We start from the raw sequence: 23,038 nt of genomic DNA, 5'->3' as shown, positions 1-23,038 counted from the left end.
AAAAAAGGTTAGTTTTGTTACTTAAAAGGGTAATTAGTAATTTGAAAATTTAACTGTACAATTCCCCCCACTAATTTTAGAAAGCAAGTCTCTTGTTGGACATGTGGTGCTTGTTCTAGTCTAGGCTTTTGGGTTTTGCTAGGGGCAGAATCTACACAAGTTAGTTCCGATAAGGAGACCTTGATCGAAAGGAAATGGGCATCTCCTGGAGCTCGAACGATGCTGAGTTTCCTGTAACTGAAGCTGGGAACTGGGGTCCTCATGGGAGCTGGGGCCATTGTCACAGGGCTTGTGCCCAAAGCCACTTTGCCTCTGATCTTTGCTGGGTATGGCGAGGCTGGTCTACTTTCCTGGCTTCTCTCCTGGCCTTGTATTGCTTGGTGGGGGGGATATCGGAATGACTAGGTGGCTAGTCAGTGAGTTGGCTTCCCCTGGGGAGAGAAAAAATTAAAATTGCACATAATACATTATAGACTTGTTTCAGACTTGTTCAGGTTGTTTTCTACTTCTGACTTGCCAAGTGTGCCACATTGAATATCTTTGATGCACTCATTAACTCCTGGGTACATGTTCCTAGAAATGGAATTTCTGGGTCAGAAGAGGTACACTCTTAGAGTTGTTTATACGTACTGCTCGTTGGTCCCCTGTATCTTCCTGTGCAGTACAGATGGGGGTGATGTGGATATTCATTATACCCACATCTAAAATGTGACCTGGCCACCAGGATTTATCGTGATTGTTGGCTCTGTGATTGGATATGCAAGATGGGAGAGGTGGTGATACCACTTTACCCTAAGGTAATCATGCAGTACCCGGGGTATTGATTTTAATACTGGGCACAAGGCATTAACCGAGACTGTCCATCTGAGTCTGGACAAGAGGCAGGGGCCAAGATAGGACACCGAGCCTTATGAGGGATCACTGAGGCACCAAGGAGTAGTTGCTGGAAAGGATATGATTCACTTCATTCAAGTATTTGAAAGGCTGTCATATCAAGAGAAATTAGGTTCACTTTGTGTGGTAATAAGGGCAGAAGAAGCAGCACAGCTTGGATGTTCCAGGAAGGCAAGATTGGGTTTAATGTAAGAAAGCCCTAACAGAACAGTGTGAAAATGCATTGGGTTCCCCCATGTTCACGTGAACTGCACTTCCCTCTGCCTCCCTGGAGATACTCCAGCAGGGGCCACGTGTCATTTGAGTGAAGAGTCATGACATGTGTGTGAAGTGAATTCATCATCAGGATTTCATTTGGAGACTTTTGAGAAAAGTTTAGTACTATGAGGCCATGAACTTGGCATCCCAGCTCTGGTTACAACAGTCTATTTCAGAGCCAGGTGAAATAGTCTGCAAACAGCATTCGTTCTCTTAATATTTCTTAGTGCAAAGAAATAACTGTGGAGGACTTCCCTGGTGGAGCAGTGGTTAAGAATCCACCTGCCAATGCAGGAGACATGGGTTCGATCCCTGGTTTGGGAAGATTCCACATGCCGTGGAGCAACTAAGCCCATGCGCCACAACTACTGAGCCCGCGTGCTGCAAGTACTGAATCCCGCGCACCTAGAGGCTGTGCTCCGCAAAAAGAGAAGCCACTGCAAAGAGAAGCCCACGCATCACAACGAAGAGTAGCCCCCGCTCACCCCAACTAGAGAAAGCCCGCGTGCAGACATGAAGACCCAAGGCAGCAACCCCCCTGCCAAAAAAAATAAATAAATAAAAAGAAGAAGTAGTAGTAACTATTGAACTTTTTGATCTCACATTTTCTATACCTAGCTCACTGGTGAATAAGAGTTTAGTTTTTTGATGATCTCTGACATTCTGTTCAGTTTCTGTAGTTGCTATGAGGGGAGACAGGTTTTTCTCATTGTTTTTGCTTTGCTTGTATTTTCTACTCTTTGCCAACCCTGGGTCGCTCATACCTTAGGACTCCCACATCCGGTGAATGGTAAAGGGGTGGTTGACACATACTGTTCATCCCTGAGTAGCCAATGTATCTCTTTTAAAACTTTCTAAGACAAATTGTACTTGTTTCCAAATTCTGCCTACGTTAAAAAGTTGTATTTTTCCATTGAAGAAGTCACAAGAATTTAAACTATGTCTTTAACATTTTTTGACGTGTATATTCCTTATTTGGGCATTGCTGTTTTGAGAAGGTAAAAAAAAAACTAAATGGGGCTTCCCTGGTGGCGCAGTGGTTGAGAATCTGCCTGCTAATGTAGGGGACACGGGTTCGAGCCCTGGTTTGGGAAGATCCCACATCCCACATGCCGCGGAGCAACTAGGCCCGTGAGCCACAACTACTGAGCCTGTGCGTCTGGAGCCAGTGCTCCGCCACAAGAGAGGCCGCGACAGTGAGAGGCCCGCGCGCCGCGATGAAGAGTGGCCCCCGCTTGCCACAACTAGAGAAAGCCCTTGCACAGAAACGAAGACCCAACACAGCCAAAAATAAAAATAAATAAATTAAAAGAAGGCTCAACGTTAAAAAAAAAAAAAAAAAAAACTAAATGGGCCACAATATGCATAAGAATATGTGGGGAAATTGCACATCTGATTTTAATGTTCCTAAAGCAAAATTGATTAAATGATTCCCATCTTCTTGCCCCTCGAAGCGTGATCTGGGAAATAGCAGAAAGGGGGGTCACCTGACTGCTGGGAAGAAATGCAGACTCTCTAGCTCCCCCCAACATTCCTGAATCAGCAAGTGCATTTTAACAGGTGGACATTCCTACAGTGTCTGGTAGACTTTCCGAGGTGACATGATGCTGCAGAACCTGGGGGAATAGTCATTATCTCACCTTGGTGGTTGAGCACCTGTGAACTCACCGGGCATTGTGACTGGGTTCTTTCACCTGCACGAGCCCATTTAATCCTGAGAATCACCTTCTAAAGCAAGCATTCCTAGAGGCTCTGAAAATTTGACCCTGGTCCTCCAAACGTGTCACTAAAAGACGGTTTCTGGAGTCTGTATTTCCTAAGCCTGAGACAGGAGAATTGAGGCCCAGCCTGTAACGAACGGCCTGGCCTGGCCAAGGGCGAAAGCCTCCAATGTCTGCAGCCCCCGGCTTGGGTGCACCCTGTGCTTCCGGTGAGCCAGGCGCCCCGTGGAGGACAGCAGAGCTGGCTCATCCCGGCAGCGGAAACCCAGCGCCCAGCCTCTGCTCATTCAGTGTCCAGCTGCGGCTTGGTGTGGAGGGCCTCGGGAGAAAGTCACCTCTGACAGAGGTCAGGAAGAGCACCTAGAGGTCCCACATCTCACCTGCAGGCTGGCTTCCTGGAGCCTCAATTATGAAAGAAGTTCAGGGGCCTAGATAAACACATTTCTCAAGAGTTGCTACACCAGAGTAGGCTGTGTACATGCCTGCGTGTGTTGTTACTTCAGTGCCTTTGAATGTAATCATTAAAAAGACCAGGTATTTATTACAAATTAGTTCTCACCTTCCAGTCCTGCAGCCTTCAGAGTATACTGTTTTGGTGAACTTTGAGAGGGGAAATAAAAGCAATAAGAAATGATCTTTTAGTTAACAAGTAATATTTGTTTTCCTGCTTCCATCCCTCTGGTCCTCTTGGATGCTTAAGCATGAGTCGTGTGTTCTTCACACTTGGTGGGCCTCTGAAAACAACAACTTATTACCCTGGTAGTAAACGCACAACTTGGAAATTGGAAGAATCCCAAATTGCCCAAAATGTAAGGTGCTATGCACCATCCTGGGGTTTAAAAAACTGCAGAGAGGTTGTAATTAGTTTTCTTTTTTTTTAAAGTATCACTTAGCAAAATTAATTCTGATAAATCAAAGTTAGTGTAACAATTAGGAGTAATCTATGAATTTTAAATTGTTTACCGCCTCTAGCACTTGAAGTCTTAAATAGGATGGATGTAAAAGGACGAAACATTCTAAAATCCACCAACCCTTCCTGATACTTCCACAAGACCCGCTTCTCCCCCCACCACCCCGTTAAAAAATAAGGGCCAAAAATTTCAACTGCCTGCTCACTGCCATTGGTATTTTAATATCTCTTTAGGTAACGTCTATTTTTTTCTTTACCACTGACATTGGCTTATTTCTTATGAATCTATAATATATTAAATACATATGCATTTAAAATATTGTTTTGATTTGTTCGTGAATTGTTTCTCTTAAAGGGCCTGTCTGGGGAAATGAGTAATTTCTCATATCCTGTTCTTGCAGGAAGAATTTTGAATCGTTTCTCCAAAGACATTGGGCATATGGATGACTTGCTGCCCCTGACATTTCTTGATTTCATCCAGGTAACGTGACAGTCATGTCAGAGTTCTCACAGTGCAAAGCAAAGTGCCTGTTTTTCCAGGCCTTTTCACAGGGGCTGAGATGGGCCTTTCAGCCTGACGGTGTTATCTTAATTAAGTAAAAGGCCACGTTTGTAAGAGAAAGGTGTGGTTGTGGTCGGGAGGCTGAGTTAACATGAGTGACACCTGCTGTAGGAGTGGCTACACAGTCACGGTCAAGGTTGGTTCGAAGCAGCGACATGCTTGGTAAGTGGTTCTCCCGCTGCCGTTCAGGTATCTGGCGTGGATTCCCTTTACTGTGAGCACATTTCACAGAGTCACCTCTCACGGTAGCCTAGATTAACTAAATTATGGGCTTACCACAAAGGACAGATATTTACTGCACCGTTTTTTTTATTGTGTATAAAGCCAGGTGTGGTTACTTACAAAGAAAAGATCAGTAATAATAAGGTGAAAATTATACTTTAACAAGGACAATAGAGACCGGTTATGGAAGATACAAAGCCTTTAAAAGCAAGTACCTTTAAGCCAATAATTTGAGTAAGGGATCAAAGTCATCTCAGAAAATGTTTTTTTTTTTGTTTTTGTAGACAGCTTTTCTTTTAACACATTGATTGCTCTGTCTTAAGGTGTCTTTAAAAAAACAAACCTTCAATCCCACAGAAATACCTTCTCCACAGCCTTTGTTTTGTCTGTGGACTTGGAAATTCTAAAGAATGATGTTAGGTCATCTGAGCTCTAATCTCATTTAGTATTGTGCGTTTGGGATGTTTTTTTCTGTTGTTTAATTCTGTCTACTTTTAAGTGATTCAGGCTGAGGGGACTTTCTTTTTCATTTCCCAGTGTTTTGGACATCAAAAACATTTATCAAAAGGTGTACATTTTCTAAAATCCCAGCTGCTGCTGCTAATATTGATACTTCCTAAGTCTGAAGCCTTTTCACTTTCCCTAAGTGCCAGTGAACGTGAACCCATTTTAAGATCAGGAAGGAGAAACGCTGCAGTTAGGGTGTGCAATTATGGCTTGATGCTGATACTCCCCATCCCCCCATTTTTTATTTCAATGCTCAAGTGCTGTTTAAGTCAAAACTTAGGGTCTCTCCTGGAGCCATTTTTATAAAAGGAGCCACAAATACTTAATTTGGAAAATTAACTGTGTCAGAAATATCAGTAATAGTCCTGAGATTATTCTAGCCGTTCCTGTTAGTCACAAAGAAATGTGCCAATGAATGTAGCCTATGGGCAGAGGCCTCCACTGTTTACCAATGTGAAGTAAGCTGTGATTTAGAGGCAGAGTCTTACTGTTCTTCTTTTTAACCTGAGGGACAAGGGTCTGACTTAATCTTGGTGAAACATAAATACCAGTAGTTCCAATTAGCTGATTTCTTGAATCTAATTGCAATAGTAAATCTCAATATTATTGTCTTCCAAGAAAGGAGTTTTTGTGTAAAGGATGAGTCAGTTATCAATTATGATAAAGATCTGTTGTCACTTGTTTTGTTTGCAGGTGTCTTTAAGAAGGTTCCCATAATCCCTTCAGGAAGAAGCATTTTCTCCTTTAAAAGATAGTATTAGTTAAATATAAAAGCCCTGATCCCTGCCATTGCTGTTGATTCTTTGAGAGACATTTCCCAACATTCATTGTTTAAATGGTTGTCAGGAGGAATCAGGTGAAACTTAATAGCAGTAACTGGTTCATCTTTGTGTGCAGAAGCCTTTCTCCAGAGGATTTGCATTCAAAAAAAAAGTGGGGTTTTGACGAGGTATCCCTGGGATCATTTTGAAGTATTTGGACCTGTTGCTATATTAGCAAGCAAAGATTTTTATTAAAGCCACAAAAAATGAAGTTGACCTGCCCTCAAAGAAAGGCCAACAAAAATCAAAATGTAAATTGATTTTTTTTTTTCTCTTTTTTTGAATTTGGATAGGACACTGTAAAGATGAAAAGAACCCAGTGGTGATCTGGGACTCTTAATGGAATCATGTAAACTTAAAATAAACACTATTATGGTAAGCACATAGAATGAAAACTAATTTTCCAAATCAAATACATTATATTCAATTCATTTTCCCCAATCAACCAAATGTTTAAAACCTGTTAGTTATAACAGCAATCTTCTGGAAATTAATTAGAAGCCTATTAGCTCTGCTAGCTGAGCTGAACCGAATGAAGAGGGTTGCTCCTTACATTTCTAAGTAGGCTCCCGAATTCAAGCAAAGGAAGGTCAAAATGACAATCAGCTTGACTCACCTTATGGCTTTGCTTAAGAGGTGGATCTATTTTTTTTTTAAGGAGTTAATTTTTTTTAAGGAAATTTTATCCACTTGGACTCAATCCTCTAATTTAAAAAGTCAGGATAAAAGGTATCCTGAATATTTTCTTTGTTAACAGGAACACCCTCTCAAGTGCTTAGGAATCTGAAATGGAAGTGACTTTTAGGTCTCTTGTCTGGCCCATCAGCTTCTCTGAAGAGTTTTGTCATCCCCTTTCAGAACTGAGATAGAAAATTTCTTGTGTGCCTTTGATTTTAATGTCATTAGCAAAACGGGCCGCTGACATCAGGAGACCCTGGGTTTTAATGTCTCTCATCTGATTCTTAGGGTCAGAATCCTAATGACTAAGCAGGTCTTCCTCTGCTCAGGGAAGTTCACAGAACATGAGTCCTTCTAAACCCAACAGCTGACTTTAGAAAGGGTGGGGAAATTCCATATCAAGAAGTTAACCTTGGTTTGATCTTGTGGTCCTTCCTGATCTACATGTCATCTCTTATTCTTGAGCCAGAAAGAACTTGGCAGGATTTATAGTAACAAATAGAATGCAAATCAAAATTCAAAGCTTAGATATCTTTCCACTTTTCAGAGTATTAAAACCAACACTGACATGTTTAATGTTTGTTTCTTACTGAAGATGAGCATGTGATAATACTTTTCAGGAGAATTAAAATCAAACAGATACAGAAATAATGTAATTACACTTACCCATGGTAATTTTTTAATCCATAGCATGCATGTTTCATTACTTTATCTGTAAGAAAGACAATGATAATTTTGTTGGTTTTGTAAGTAAGAGTTCAGAAATATGGACCATTGGCCTAGAACACAATTGTGTCTCCAGTTAAGTCTGATGCTGATGAATTGAAGAAAGGGAACTGAGAGCCCTCCTAATGGGGGAGGGGGTATACTCCCATGAAGGAAGTCAGAAGTCAGATTTTATTATTCCACTAACACAGTGACTGAGATGAGAAAATTCTGTATAAAATGTGAGCAGGTTTGCTGGCCACATGGAAGGTATTTACTTAACTTTGTCCCTTGGACTTCAACAAATGATTTGTATTTGTGTGAACATTTGTGGGGTTTTGTTTGCTTTTTGTTTTGTTTTTGGTTTCATTTAGTGATTCATGTCCATGCTGATGGGAAACAGTGACACAGCTCATTTTGAAATGAGTGTAATTTACTATTGTGCAACATTCCAGTGAGAATTCCAGAGGAACAGTGGGGTTAATATGTGGGATTTGGGAACCTGAGCTGACACAGGCATGGAACACGAGTGAATGAAGAGAGACCAATTTTTGACTGACGAGGCATTTTGGAAGGATAGGTGAGAAATGAGGGAAGTTTTTTTTAATATATCATAGGAAATAAATAATTTATACAAAATAACAACAGTCTGCAGGTTATCTCAGGGTTGCCTTGGGCTTATCAGATAAGTTAGCCAGTGGCTGGCAGTGTACATCTGGCTTATTAAAGTGTTGTTCAGACACATGTTGTTTGTTTGCTTTTTCAAAAATCATAACAGCTTTGAGTATTAACAGTGTTTTAAAAACCAAGTCATCTATCAATCCCGAACATGGTTCTTCACTCATGAAAACTAAATATCTTTATGAAAATAGGGATTGAAATACAAAGTATAAAGACCATATAAACCTTGTATGTGAGAAATCAATGAGGGAGAATTCTTTGAATAGGACTTTGGCCTTCAAAACATAATGTATTTGAATAAACATAAACAAACAAACAAACAAAATGTGGTCACTTAAAATTCACATTCTTAAGTGTATGACTTGACATACTAATGCCATAGCATGAATACCAGCAACATAAATATAGCCTCTCACTTTCTTAAATCAGTGATTTAATTAATAAGGTACCATACATACATAATATTTATGTTTCAGTAGTATTTAAATTTAAAATTTAATTTTATTAAGGATTAAATTAATTCTTAATGCTCATTTTAATAATACAGTAAATTTTAATAATACAGCAAATTTATTAAGGATTAAATTAATTCTTAATTATCATTTTAATAATACAGTAAATTTGTAATATTTGATGGGCAGTTGTATTGTTTTGTGAATGTATTTGCACCTAGAAATATAATGGAAAATCTTGAAGTTTCTCTCAAACGAATTATTTCCACTGCATATTTGTGATGTGTGGATTTGTAATTCGTTCAGTATTTCTCTTTCCTACAACATGTCTTCATTTTTGGATTGTTTGCAGCAGTCTTTTATCAGGCTTCTGTTATGTGCTAGGGATGTGGGGATGAAAAAGGTAAAGCCTTTGTCTTCGTTCATTGGACAAGCATTCATTTGAGTGTGTCGCGTGTGCTAGGCACCATGCAGGGCTTGGGGATGTGGAGTTGAATGAAATCTAATTCCCGTCTTCCTTGAGGCACACTCTCCTGGGAGAGACAGATCGAAAGTCAGCAAGTACTGTGCTGTGTGGTAAGTTACAACAGGAGTATACTGGATAGGAGACTGGATAAGGCTTTAGTATGAGACAGTTCTGATTTCCACACCCAGATCTTCCTTGACATTTTTGGACCTCCAGGTGGAAGCATCCTGTACTTAATTGGAAGTAAGAGTCTGGTGTTTGAAAGAGAGACCTGGGATGAGTATGGCACCTGTGTATTCTTCACTGAGCAGGTAAAAGCTGAATCTGTAAAAATGGATAAGATTGCCCAGAGAGAGAGAGAAGCATTTCGGGAGCAGAGATCCTTACGGAAGCCTTTATATTCAGAGAGAAAGCAGAGAGAGGAGGGAAGCAGAAGAGACACACAAGGAAGAGAGGAGGAAATAGGTTGGGGGACCGAGGAAGGACAAGTCTGTTAAGTGCAAAGGAGAAGGTAAGTCCCTGGAAAGTTGTCGGTTGATTTAGAAATCAGGAGGCTTCTGGTGACCTAAGAAGCAGGTTTCAGATGGGAGGGGCCCGATTGCTGAGAATGGAGGAGGCGTGGAGGAAGCTGAAGGGAAGGCAGGCTACTCTTGGAAGGAGTTTGAGTAAAACCAGAGAGAGGCCCATCTGGAACTTAGGGTCTGCGGAGGAGTTGCTGGTTGGGTGTTTAGTTTGGGGGTTGGGGGTGTGTGGTGGGTAATATTTTCCTCTGTTGCTCCTTCCCCTCCACAAACAGGGATTAGCGTTGACGCCCTGAAGTGCAGGGGTGAGTCAGGCAGGAATCCTCCCCTCCAGGCCCCCAAGGGGAGGGAGACACACAGAGATCCACCCCTTGCCGCCTTTGGAATCCTAACTGTGGCAGCGCCCTGGCGCAAGTCCTGGAAGGCAGACTGGGTGTGGGGCTGGAGGTAGTGAGGGAGCCTGGTCCAGGAGGTGGGCGTGGCTTCTAGAAAGCGACCTTTGATCCCAGATGAGAAGAAAAGGCCTCTGTGGATGGTGGGGCAGGAGGGGCTGCTGGAAGCCTAGTTCCCAACAGGCAACAATCTTTTCTGTCTGTCACCAGCTGAGACTGGTGTTGGCAAGGGCCTTGAAGGGGGTTTTTCAGTTCTGTTTTGTTTTAAAGGATGTAGGTAGTGCCAAGTGTGTTCAAACTCATTTTTTTTAATTAATTAATTTATTTGTTAATTTAGGCTGCTCCGGATCTTAGTTGTGGCACGCGGGATCTTTGCTGCGGCATGCAGACTCTTAGTTGGGGCATGTGAACTCTTAATTGCGGCATGCATGCGGGATCTAGTTCCCTGACCGGGGATTGAACCCAGGCCCCCTGCATTGGGAGCGCAGAGTCTTACCCACTGGACCACCAGGGAAGTCCCACAAACTCATTTTTGATGATTCTGCTCATCCTTGGGTATATTTGATAAACCTTGAAATATGGTTGATCATTTTCATTCTAAAGTGTTTGTTCCATATACTTTTTCTCATCTAATTCTTTCTCGTTCCCTCAAATGAAATCTCAGGTAATTCATTTAATGTTTTGTAATTATCCAAAACACCTGCTTTGTATTATATCTTTGTTTCTTCTGTCTTTTCCTTATGAATACTGTGTTGCATAGTTTAACCTGCCCACGATCCTCTGAGATCAGATACCTTTATTATTTTTGCTTCAAATGCCCAAATAATTGCTTATTTCAGAAGTTAAGTTTGCTTTTTCACTGAAATGCACACTAATATATCATAAAAGGGTGAGACCCTTGAAGGGATCATCGGATTCCAGGATCCTCAGAGACTGGCCGTGGAGCACCCCTGACACTGGAGCAGGACTCATACCCTTTTCCCACGGTGCAGTACCATCTTGGAATACACATCTAAATAGATTTGTTTCTCTTTCTTTGCCAGTGATTTACGTTATGAAGGAGCCCAGGCCTAGAGAGTAAGATTAAAATTTCCTAGTCCTTAAATCTAATCTCCCTACAGTTCCTAGAAAGAAAGTCTACATGTCTGATGGACTGGCTGTTGATCTGCTGGTTTGTCTGTGTGTGTGTGTGTGTGTGTGTGTGTGTTTGCGTTTGCACATCTTTAGCCCATTCTCAAATGGACCCTATCAATGCTTCAGTTTTTAAGGACCAGAAAAAGTCTCTCTTCCACATTAATGAAGCTTTTCTTGACCACTCTATTCTGCAATAAAACAATGTCCATACCTTACAGAAAAGAAGAGACCCTGTCACAGGAGGCTGATTACCTCTAGATGGGACAGCAGATTCAGCAACTGCTCTTTTTCGGTTAATCCATTTCTTCATTTTCACCTCGTCCTGCGTCACATCATCTCTCCATTTCCTCTGTAAAATATGCTTCTGGTGGCTGCCTCCGGGGTGCCTGCACTCTCTGCTCCAGTCCTCAGCCTTGTTATCTTTCTTGTAAATCCGTTGTGACTCTTCCTAAACTTGTTCATGCTACTTGCCCTTGTTGTATCATCTTAACTGTAAATCTCTGGATTCCAAATGGAAGAGTTGTTTGTCTGGCAAGTTGGATACTTTGGAAGGAATTAATAAAGACGTCACTTAAATAAAAAAGGTGTCGATGAGACAACAGATGAGTCGGGGGGGAGGGATGAATTGGAGAAATATAGGAGAATTCTGTGCTGAGAGTTTCAGAAGTGTTTTAGAAATTGTAGATGATGCACTACAGATGTGATTTACACAAGAGAAACTCTTGACATGATACCTATTTGTGCTGTTAAATTCTACCAAAACATTAAGATTTTGTATTATTCTAGAATTGACTAACTATTCAGATTGTAGCAGTTAAGGGGGCATCTTCTGTAACCCTGCCTGGAGAGACTGGGGATGGCTTCCCATTGATACCTGAACCTCAGGTAGAGATGGAGGATGCACAAATGGCAGGGGGCCCAGGAGAGTGCAGGATGTAGGCGGGGGCCAGCATACTGTAAATAGCTGGACTGTGAAGCTTGGGGGTCAGTCATCGAAGGAGATAAAGATGGAGAGGCCCAGTGGGACAGATCACAGGGTAACTTGTGTCTCAAGCACAGGAATTTGGTTTGGAGTGTTGGATGGAAGGCTACAGAGAGGAAGAAGAGACCACCAGAAGGATAGGATTTTGCCAACCTAGGGAAGACAGGAAAAGACACTGACTTGTCCATGTTTATCTTTGGGACATCCAAGTAGCAATGCCTTGTGTTTCTAATGAAAACCCTGGATTCTTAATAGGGCTTCCACACTGCAGGACAGTCCATCCCCTCAGGTGATGGCATTATTAGCCCCATATCCTAACAGGGGAATTACAAGTTTGTACACCATTAGTTTGGCTCTTGTAGCTACCGGATATGTTGCCTGTCCAGTTGAATTTATAGTTATTGGCCAAATTGGAGCTGTTCATCATTCCAAAGGAAGAAGGAAGTCAACATTTTAAAAAAGCCAGTTGATGTGGTATATTTAGTGTGATTCTACCTGAGGATGTAAGAGCCCTGAACATGGTTTTTTCCAGTGTTCTTTGTTCTCTAGGAAAACCTTGATGTTTTAGTGGTGTGATTGTGCTATCGTATTATATACTGCTTATATGTTAAGGGATAATCATCTGTGACATCAGTTGCTTTAAGGAGTGCTGGAGTGGGGAGCCCCACAGTCTCCCTTTCCAAGCTTGAGTCCTAGCTCTCTCCCCCTCTCCCACAAAGCTACACTTTCCTTCTCTGTAAAATAGAGAAAATATTACCAACTTCATAAAGTTTGTTGGGAAGACATAATGAAGTCAATAAAATTCTAACTACATGTTAAGCGCTAAATAATGACTAGTTATTTTTGAAATAACACATATATTTTTCATTAGGAAAAACAGTCCAATAGCAGCATTATGTTACAATAAAGTAATTGTTACAGACAGTTTCCAGATCCATCTATATCACCACATGAGTGTGTGCCACAAAGATTCTAGGTTTGTAATCCTGAAGAATTTAATGGACACTTTCCAATGTAGACTTACGGGGGTGGGGGAAACAGTTGTTTTCTAAATAGACCATTGAGTACTAAATATTTCCATACAATCTCGGAAACTTCAAGATCCCTGATAACAATGAGTAAGTCACAATTATTCCAGAATTCTTTCCATTAAAATGTCCACTTTCAAGAAGTCTTCCAGTAGAAAAATGAGTGAGTGACAATGACCAGTAAGATTGAGAAGGTTGGATTTAGGCATATTAATCAATAAAATTTGGGAACTGCTCTGAGCATGCAAACTTGCATACAGCAAAATGATGTAATTTATTGAGGAAAACTGAATTGCAAAACCTTTCCTCCTCACACACCCCTAATCCACCCCAAAACAAAACAAAACAAAACACAGCAGCTTGGCTGAGCTTAAACAACTGACTTTTCATATCCTTTCATGGACACAAAGGGCTAATCCTGAGGCTACTTGAGCCACCAATGCTGGCAGTGGCGGGGACCACCATGGAACGTGTCATTCCCTCCTCACCACACACAAAACACATTGACTGCAGCTTTATGAAGTGAAAATGCCCAAGAAAAAGAAAATGTGGAGGAGGTGTACGCAGTCATTTCTTTCCAGAGGGGGGAGTGCAAAAGAACAAGCTGCTGCATCTGGATATTGAGAACAAAGCAAGCCTGAGACCAGGGCATAATAGGGTTGGGTCACTTGCTTTTATAGAAGCAAAGAGTGGAACTGCCTTTGCTTGTCTCAGTACCACTGACCCTTGCATTTCATTGTGTAGAGATGTCAGGGAAAGTGTGTAGAAAGCATTCCAGCCTCTTTCACTGAACAATGACTTTGTCATTTTGAGATTTCTGTGGTGTGTTGACCCTTTCCCCAGCCCCTCCCTCAAATCCCCATTGGACAAAGGAGATTGTTAGTTAGGCTGCCTTGCCCTGTTTGAAAGATCTCTGTTTTTTGGACTCTTTAAAAGTAAACTCATCCATTTTAACTGAATCACAGCATTTTCCCGCTTTTAAAATCAACAGAAGCGTTTTAGTTTGGAATTTGCAGGGATGGGATATTCCCTGAAAATGCTAGTCCCAGAGATAAAGATTCACGCACACTGCCAAGTTAAAGTGGGTTTCCTTTTTAATAGAAAGGAGAATTGATGATATTGGTTACTGGAAATATTTACAAACACTTGACCCTCGGGTTTCAGAGATTAAGGTGATAGGCTTCACACAAGCCCACTCATATGCTCCGTTTACCTTTCTTTTTAATGAAAGATCAGACGGCGGGTGGGTTTTTCCAGCTTGATAGTTAGCACACTTAGAAATCAGCACTGTCAGCATCAGCCTGGTGACAGTTAATCAGTGGGGACCTTCCTAGGCTGGCAACCAAGTGTTCCATTTTGTCTGTCCCAGCATGTGTGGTCCAATGATAACGTTTATAGTTTAACAAGAAGCTAATTAAGACCTAAAGAAAAAAAAATAAGGACCCCATTTTTATCAAGCCTTGTGGTGGTATTCAGAGCATAGAACTTTACATTGTAGCATTATTGGACGATGTCCATTACAAAACTATAGTGGCCATTCACAGTGCTTTCTCTCCCCACCATCTTGTATCTTTAGGAATGATCAAATGGACTGTTCTTCCTAAGGAGAGGAAAATGGGAAAACATTTACTCATGTTGAGGACCTTTAGAGTCTCTATATGCTCTTCTTGAGTATATTTCTTCAATTCTATCTACCAATGTATTTTCTTGATAAAATTAAGAAGAACGGGTGAGCTGGAGAACCTTCATTTTTAGGAAAACCTTGTCCTTGCTATTTTATGCATGGATATAGGTCTTCAATCTGATGTGGAACGTGATTAATTATAATCTATTTGTCTCGTGGTTGGTCTCTGCTTGTGAGTTTTGTTTCTTGCAGCTCTTTCTCTGGGTTTTTTAATTTAGTTTTCCCTGATTGTTATCTGCATCCAGTTAGGAAGCAGATAGGACAGCTCTAGCATTGAAGCTAAGGGCAGCATCCTGTAGGAGATACGTCAGATGGGGCTCAGGCACCCTGCTGGTTACCGTTATCTCCCACATGTGTCCCCCAGCCTTCTTTTCCCAGTGCACCCAAGGCAATCAACACATAAATCATGATTGTGTGTTTTACACATTGCCAACACGTGCCTGAGCATAACCTAAGGTACGGGAATTGGATTCTGGTGTCACGATGGCCGTCGTTGCTGTGTTTTTCTTTTTCTTCTTGTTGTTGTTTGTCTCTTTGTTTTGTTTTGTTTTATGATTTGGCTGCTCTGTGGGGCTTGCAGCATCTTAGTTCCCCCACCAGGGATCGAACCCATACCCAAACAGTGAAAGCACCAAGTCCTGACTACTTCACCGTCTTTTAATTTATTTTTTTAAATGTATTTATTGATTTTTTGAGGTATACTTTATGTACGATGAAACAAGCAATTTTTCATTTTTTTGGTTAATGAATTTTGATAACTGTTTACATCCCTTTGATTACCACACAGAACAAAATGTAGAGCATTCCCATGACCTCAGAAAGTCTCTCTTGCCCCTTTGCAGTCAGTTTCCACACCCCCGCAGTTATCTGAGATTTCTGTCGACATAAATCAGTTTTCCTGTTCTTGGGCTCCGTATATAAATGGAATCAACATAGTACAGGTTTTGCTGTGATGCCTTGTTTTGCTTAACGTGTTTTCAAGATTTTCAAGATGCATCCATGTTGCTACTTGTTTCAGTGGTTCTTTTCTTTTTACTTTCTGAGTCATTCCATTATATGAAGATACCACAATTTATTTACCCATTCTCCAGTTGATGGATATTTGTGGTGTTCATAGCTTTTAGCAATGAACCTTCTTGGAGAAGTGTTCATACGGACACAAGTTATCATTCTTCTCAGCTCTATTTTACAGGAATGATACAAGCTCCATGTACAAGTGGAATTGTTGGGTCATAAGGTAGGCGTTTGTTAACTTAAAAAAAATTACCATAAAGTTTTTCAAGATAGTTGCACCATTTTACACACCCGCCAGCAATACATGGGAGTTCTGGTTGTTCTACACCTTAGCAATTTTTGCAGCACTTAGTATTATCAGTCTTTGTGATTCAAGTCTTTCTGTGCATGACTACTCTCATTGTGGTGTCAATTTGCATTTTCCTGATGATTAATGATATTGAGCTCTTTTTCATGCATGCTTACTGACTATTTTTTCCAGTTATTCTAGCCACATTTGTTTAAAAGACTTTTATGGATTGAATTGGCACCTTGATTAAAAATCATCTGACTGTATGTGAGCAAGTCTGAGTTTGTGCACTTTATTTTGTTCGATTGATCTGTTTATCCTTGTACCAGTACTGCAGTCTTAGTTACTGTTCGTTTCAGTGAGACTTGAAATCCTCTGGTTTAAGATCTCTAACTTTGTACTTCTTTAAGATTGTTTTGATCATTCTAGATAATTTACTTTTCTGTATAAATTTTAGAAGCCTTTTAATTTGTTTTCAATGAAACCCTGTTGGAATTTTGATTAATATTTTCTTTTAGCTATAGATCCATTTGAGGAGTGTCTGAGTTTAACACTATTGAATCTGTCAATTATGTATGTGGTACATCTCTCTACTCATTTAGGTCATGTTGAATTTTAGAAGTGTTTGGTAGTTGTTACAGAAATCTTATAATCTTTTGGTTAAATTCATTCCTAAATATTTGATGTCTTTTGATTGCATTTATGGGATTGTTTTTAATATCACTTTCCAATTGCTTGTTGCTGGTGTATAGAAATACAATTGATTTATTTGTGAATCCACTTTGCATTTCCTGGGCATGGTTTTTCTTTTTTAATCTTGTAGAATTTTCTATATCCACAATCATGTTAGCTGTGAATATTAACAATTTTACTTCTTCATTTCCAATATTTATTAGTTGTATTTCCTTGCTGTGGCTAGAGGATTGAGTACAATGTTGAAAAAAGGTGATAATACATTCTTGTACTCTTAAGATAAAATCTTTTAATATTTTTCCATCAAGATTGATGTTAACTGCAACTTTTTAGGTAGATTGAATGTTTCCTTTAATTCCTAAATTCCTGAGAATTTTTACTGTTTTTAAAATCAAGGATAGGTGTTAAAATTTGACCAATATTTTTCTACATTTCTTCAGATAATTATTATTCACCATTAATCTTTTAATGTGATATAGTATACCGATTGATATTTGCAGGTTAAATTAACCTTATATTCCTGGAATAAACTCCACTTGGTCCTAATGTGTACCATATATATATTTTTTACGTATCATTGTATGCAATTTGTTAATATTTTGTCCAGAATATTTGTATCTGTTGTTCATGAGGCATCTTGGTTCATAATTTGCTTTTCTTTAAATGTTTTGCCAGGTTTTGGTATCAGAGTTATGCAGTCCTCATAAAAAGACATGGGAAATGGATATTTTTGTTATGGTCTTTTTCTTTTTTTTTAGCTACACCTTGCGGCTTGTGGGATCTCAATTCCCCCGCCAGGGATTGAGCCCGGGCCAGGGCAGTGAAAGCCTGGAATCCTAACCACTAGGCAACCAGGGCACTCCCATGGTCAGTTTTATGTGTCAATTTGACCAGGCTGCATTCCAGTTATTCAGTCACAAAGTAGTCTAGGTGTTACTGTGCAGATATTTTATAAATATGATTAAAGTACATAATCAGTTGACTTTAAGTAAGGAATGCTGTCTTAGATGGTGGGCCTGATTCAGTCTGTTGAAAGGACTTAAGAGTTAAGGCTTCCCTGAATAGAAAGAAGTTCTGCCTGTGGATAACAGCATTGGCTCCTGCCCAAGAGTTCCAGCCTATCATTTGTAACAGCTGGCCCTGTGGATTTCTGACTTGCCTAGCCAAGTTTGATTGTGAAATACTACTTTTTTTATGTTGTTAGATTCAGTTTATTGGTATGTTGTTTAGTGTTCCTAAGACAGTTTGAATTGTAATTTTTTTTCTTTTAATGTGTTTGTGTGGTTTTTATATCATGATAATGCTAGAGTCAAGTTCCCTGGAAGAATTTGGTAAAACTTTTTTCACTATCTACTTGTGAAGCTCTATAGACCTAAAGTCTTTTTTTTGGTGGGAAATTTTCATATTATGGAGTCAGATTCTTAAATTGATATGGAAGTATTCAGATCTTCTGTTTCATATTATGTCAGTCTTTGTATGTGGCTTTTCAAGAAATTTGTTGCTTGCATTGTATTTTTAAGTTTATGAACACAATGCTCATTATATCCCGTCTTTAGTGCCTGTGATATCTCTTGTGTTATTCTCTTTTAATTCACGTTAATGGTAATCCTCCCCAGCCACCTTTTTTTTTTTTTTTTTTTTTGCGGTACGCGGGCCTCTCACTGTTGTGGCCTCTCCCGCTGCGGAGCACAGGCTCCGGACGCGCAGGCTCAGCGGCCACGGCTCATGCGCCCAGCCGCTCCACGGCATGTGGGATCTTCCCGGACCGGGGCACGAACCCGTGTCCCCTGCATTGGCAGGCATACTCTCAACCACTGCGCCACCAGGGAAGCCCGACCCTTGACTTTTATACTTTCTTTTTGTTTTTTTAAATAAGACTTTTTTTTTGTTACAGCAGTTTTTAGTTCACAGTGAAATTAAGGGGAAGATTCAGAGATTTCCCATGTATTCTCTGTGGCCTTTAAAAAAATGTTTAAAGTTATAAATTTACCTCTAAGCACCTTAGCTGCAGCCTTCAAATTTTAATATTTGTAGATATTCATTTTCTTTTATGCCAAAATTCTTTGTAATTTTATTGTAATTTTGAATTAGATGATACCTTCAAATGTATTATTGAACTTCCAAATATTTAGTGATATACTAGTTACCTTTTTGTTATTGATTTCTTGTTAAATCTGCTTAGGTCAGAATATATTCTGTACAATTTCTGTCCCTTGAAGTTTGTTGATACTTGCTTTATAGTATAGGATATATGCAGTTGAAAAGAATGTCTTATGTAATCACTGACTGCCGTGTTGTATAGTTCCTAATTAGGTCAAATATATTGGTGACATTTTAAAAATCTTTTATATCTCCGTTGATTTTTATCTGATTTTTCTATCAGTCTTTGAGATGGGTGGGTTTCAATCTCCCACTATGGGTATGGCATTGTCTATTTCTACTGAGTTCTGTCAGATTTTGCTTTATACATTAGTGAGCTGTGTTATTAGGATTATGTACGTTTGGATTTTTTCAAATATCTTTTAGATAAAATTGACCCTATATTCTTATGAAATGTTTTCCTTTATTTCTAGGAATCCTTCCTAACTTCATGTTAGATAGATACTCCAGCTTTCTTTTGGTTAGTTTTTACATGGGGTACATTGCTCAACATTTTATTTCCACTTTTATTTGGTGTTATTTCTAAGCTGTGCTTTTCAGACATAGGAAATAGATGGACTATAGTCTTGAATTTCATAATAAGCTCAAAGACTGAAAAAGGTTAGTAAGGAAGCTATTGATCACTGAGATTTGCTGAACACAAAGGAAGGGAGAAGTGCATTCTGTTTCCCTAATCATTTCTCTTGTGTTGGTTAAGAAACTGTAAACCAAACCCCACCATTCACTCTTTAGTGGAGTTAACTGTGACTCAGGATTAAGGTCTACCTGAAGGATTACGCAGGTTCCACAGCTAGTGTGGATCTGAAAAGATCTAAGGCAGTCAACTGAGGGATGAAAAGCATGGTTAGTGAATCCTAAGGGAAGGATAGGTTTAGAAAAGCTTTATTAATATTAGGATGTGTATGGATCTCATCATAGAGATAAGATACACCACTTTTTATCATTTTCTTATATAAAAGAGTTAATTGGGTTGGGTGAGGTCAAAAGAAATGTGATAAAGGAGGGGTCTGGAACCAGAGCTGATCTGTAGACTCCCTTAGGCATGCAAGGTACCATATCACCTTACACCTGCAGACTCAATATTAACTCTAGGGTTAGTATTAAGTTTAGGAGCTTGCACTGAAGAGCTTTCCCTATTTTTCCCTTTGTGTCTATTTATCCTGTGATTGAAGGGTAAGGAGTATTGTTTCATAGAAATTACATTATATTGCTTTGTGTTTTTAAAAACTATTTATTTATGTCTTTATTTGGCTGTGTCAACTCTTCGTTGCAGCACGTGGGCTCTTCGTTGTTGCATGTGAGCTTCTCTTTAGTCATGGCGCCCGGGCTCCAGAGCTTGCGGGCTTAGTTGCCCCACGGCATGTGAGATCTCAGTTCCCGGACAAGAGGTTGAACCCACGTCCCTCGCCTTGGAAGGCAGATTCGTAACCCCTGGACCACCAGGGAAGTCCGAGAAATTACATTTTATTTCTTAATACTTAGAGAGCTTCATGTAGGCGTTCAGGATTTTACTGCCTCTACAAGAATCTTGTGTTAGCTAGCAGCACAATTGATGAGATAGTCATTTCACTGAAAGGCTTTTTTTTAAATCTCATATGTTTCCAGAATAAATAGGTAGAAGAATCTTTCCTACACCCACATCAATAAACAGCTTACTGATCAAAAACTGGGCATTATTTTCTTATCTCCCTAAATCAGAAGAAAATCTTGCTGTATTTTCTTGCCAAGGAGTGAATCTTGCTCTGTTTATTGCACTTGAGTCATATCTTCTGCAAAAATCAGTAATAGTTTAAGGCAATCTGGACGATTTGTACTTATCACAACTTGGAATATAATTCTTTTTTTCTTTCTTTTTTTTTTTTTTTTTTTTTGCAGTATGCGGGCCTCTCACTGCTGTGGCCTCTCCCGTTGTGGAGCACAGGCTCCGGACGCGCAGTCTCAGCGGCCATGGCTCACGGGCCCAGCTGCTCCGCGGCATGTGGGATCTTCCCGGACCGGGGCACGAACCCGTGTCCCCTGCATCGGCAGGCGGACTCTCAACCACAGCGCCACCAGGCAAGCCCTGGTATATAATTCTTAAGAGTCTGACTGACAGCAAAATTCAAAGATTTGAAATTCTCTTGGGGTGTTAACAATCTTAATGATCCTGATTTTATTTTTAATCCTGTAAACAGATAATAAAAGTCCTGTCTACTTATTAAGTGATTTTATGATTAAATACATATTTCACATTGTGCCCAATGCAAGAGTGAGTGAGAGAGTTCACATAAGAATGGAGTGACCCACAAGTATGGATGGCATATTTGTTTGCATAAAGTAAGAAGGATACATTGTTACTGGTGTTTATAGAGAACATGTTCTTTGGCACAAGCTTCACAGAGACTAGCAGGAACAGAATCCCATGGAATTAAGTTTAAAGTGACATGTGGGTAGAGATACCTAGGAATTCCTACAGGACTGTAAGCAATTTGGACTTTAAATGCCAAACAGGCAAACAGCCCCTCATATTTCACACTGTGCTTGTGAAAGGAATATGTTAAAGTCTGCCATATTATAATATAGTGTTAATTCTAGACTTAGAGACTTCCTGGGGAAACTTTAATCCAAGTGTATACATTGAACTTATAAAATCCTTAGCCTCATGTTTGTATTCTTGGGTTTTATGTATTTATTAAAATTAAGTCATGTTGTATTTTATGCTTTCTTATGAAACTTAAAAAAAAAATTTAAACAGTAATTATTAAAACATGTTAGTGTGTTCTATGAGCAGTCATTTTTAAGACCTTTTAATGATCAGTGTGCTCTATGAGCTGATCAGGCTCTAATTAGCTAGGAAACTAGAACTGGTCCCTGCATGGGAGAGAATGCAAATAAATGGGGAAAATTATAAAAGGGGCATATATTTAGATCTTAATTTTTTATTATGAATTTTATCTGTATATGGGATACTGTATCAAGCAGAAATGAAAAGAACAGGCTTAGGAACAAAATGAGTAAATTCTCTGACTTTGAGCAAACTCCCAAACCTCTCTGAGCTTTGTAAACAGAAAGGATAATCTCTCCTACTCAGATGTGATATGAGAATGAAATTAGTAATGCTTGTGAAATACTAGAGAGGTGGGACCCATGGCAAGCCTCATGAAATGTCATCCATTATTGGTAACTTGGAGGGTGCGGTAATAACCACCATTTATTTGGTTGTCAACCAGATCTAGAGAATTTTGTGGAATTTCTTCAGTATTACGAAGAAATTTGCCATGGGCACTAGCAATACAGCAGTTATCTTAGTTTTCACATTTTTTGAATGGGGAGGTTTTTAAACAAAACCATTAACATTTTCCAGAAAGCATTATTATTTTTTTTTCCTTTACTGTTTTTCTATACTCGATTAACAATTCATTTAGCTTATAGTGTGGTTTGTCAGAAAGAGCTGCTCACAGGACAGCATCATTTCTGAGGATGAGAGGTGCTCACTAGACTTCCCTTCCACAGGTGGTGGCGACAGTGTCCTCTGCCTGAGTCATCCTGACATCCTAACAATGCTGCTCCCTTCCACCAAGAAGGGTGACCTAAGGTGGACACAGTTAAATTTCCTGGGATTCACTAGTTTACAAAATGTAGCTTTTGTACTTTCATTGATATCAACTCACCAATTCATGGTGCATGAAAGAGAAAATGTCAAATTGATCTTCTGTTTGGAATATACTTCTTAATCAGGTTTGCTTTGGTGCTTCAGAGGTCTACCATTTTTTCTCCATAGTATCCAAGAAATGCCCAGCAATTTCAGAGCAGTAAATTTCCACTAATAAGAAGCAAAGTTTGAAATAAAAAAGGGATCTAGAAAGGAAACATCTCAAAAAATGGTGACTTGCCTCCATTCCCCTAAGATTATCAATCTTTGGAAGGCCTAGAAATGGGAAGAAAATACAGAGGGGACAGAAATTGTAGTATGGATGAGGTTTATTGTTCATATTATTTTAAAAGTGTGTCTGCAAACAGAATAGACCTCACATTCAAGTTTTCTCTGTGGCCAGAGAAAAGCCACAGTCACTTTGGTACAGGTGACATCATTACCACACCTAGGAAAAATAGCACCTGCTCCGATATGTCCTTGGTTAGTACTAAGCTGTTCCAGTCATTAGAATGAACTGTCTAACAGGGTCCAACCTCATGAGATTCTTAAGATTCTTTGGGTCCATAAATCTATTAATACACCATCCCTTCTCTCCTGGCTCCTTGAATCTAGAACACAATTAAGGGAGTT

The 23,038-nt window shown here is 39.7% G+C and overlaps 1 protein-coding gene across 5 annotated transcripts in view; it reads left to right on the top strand.

Moving 5' to 3' along the window:
* Positions 1-23,038, top strand: part of ABCC4 (ATP binding cassette subfamily C member 4 (PEL blood group)) — a 211,379-nt gene that overhangs the window by 137,538 nt on the left and 50,803 nt on the right. For all 5 annotated transcript variants that reach the window (XM_082602459.1, XM_082602461.1, XM_082602460.1 and 2 more), the window contains one exon: positions 4,185-4,264. In XM_082602459.1, the coding sequence (XP_082458585.1) occupies positions 4,185-4,264 (80 nt within the window). The remainder of the gene's footprint in view (positions 1-4,184; positions 4,265-23,038) is intronic.

This window comes from Mesoplodon mirus, assembly GCF_964341445.2.
Source record: "Mesoplodon mirus genome assembly, chromosome: 17".
Taxonomy (NCBI): Eukaryota; Metazoa; Chordata; class Mammalia; order Artiodactyla; family Ziphiidae; genus Mesoplodon; species Mesoplodon mirus.
This window is presented reverse-complemented; position numbering and strand designations above follow the sequence as displayed.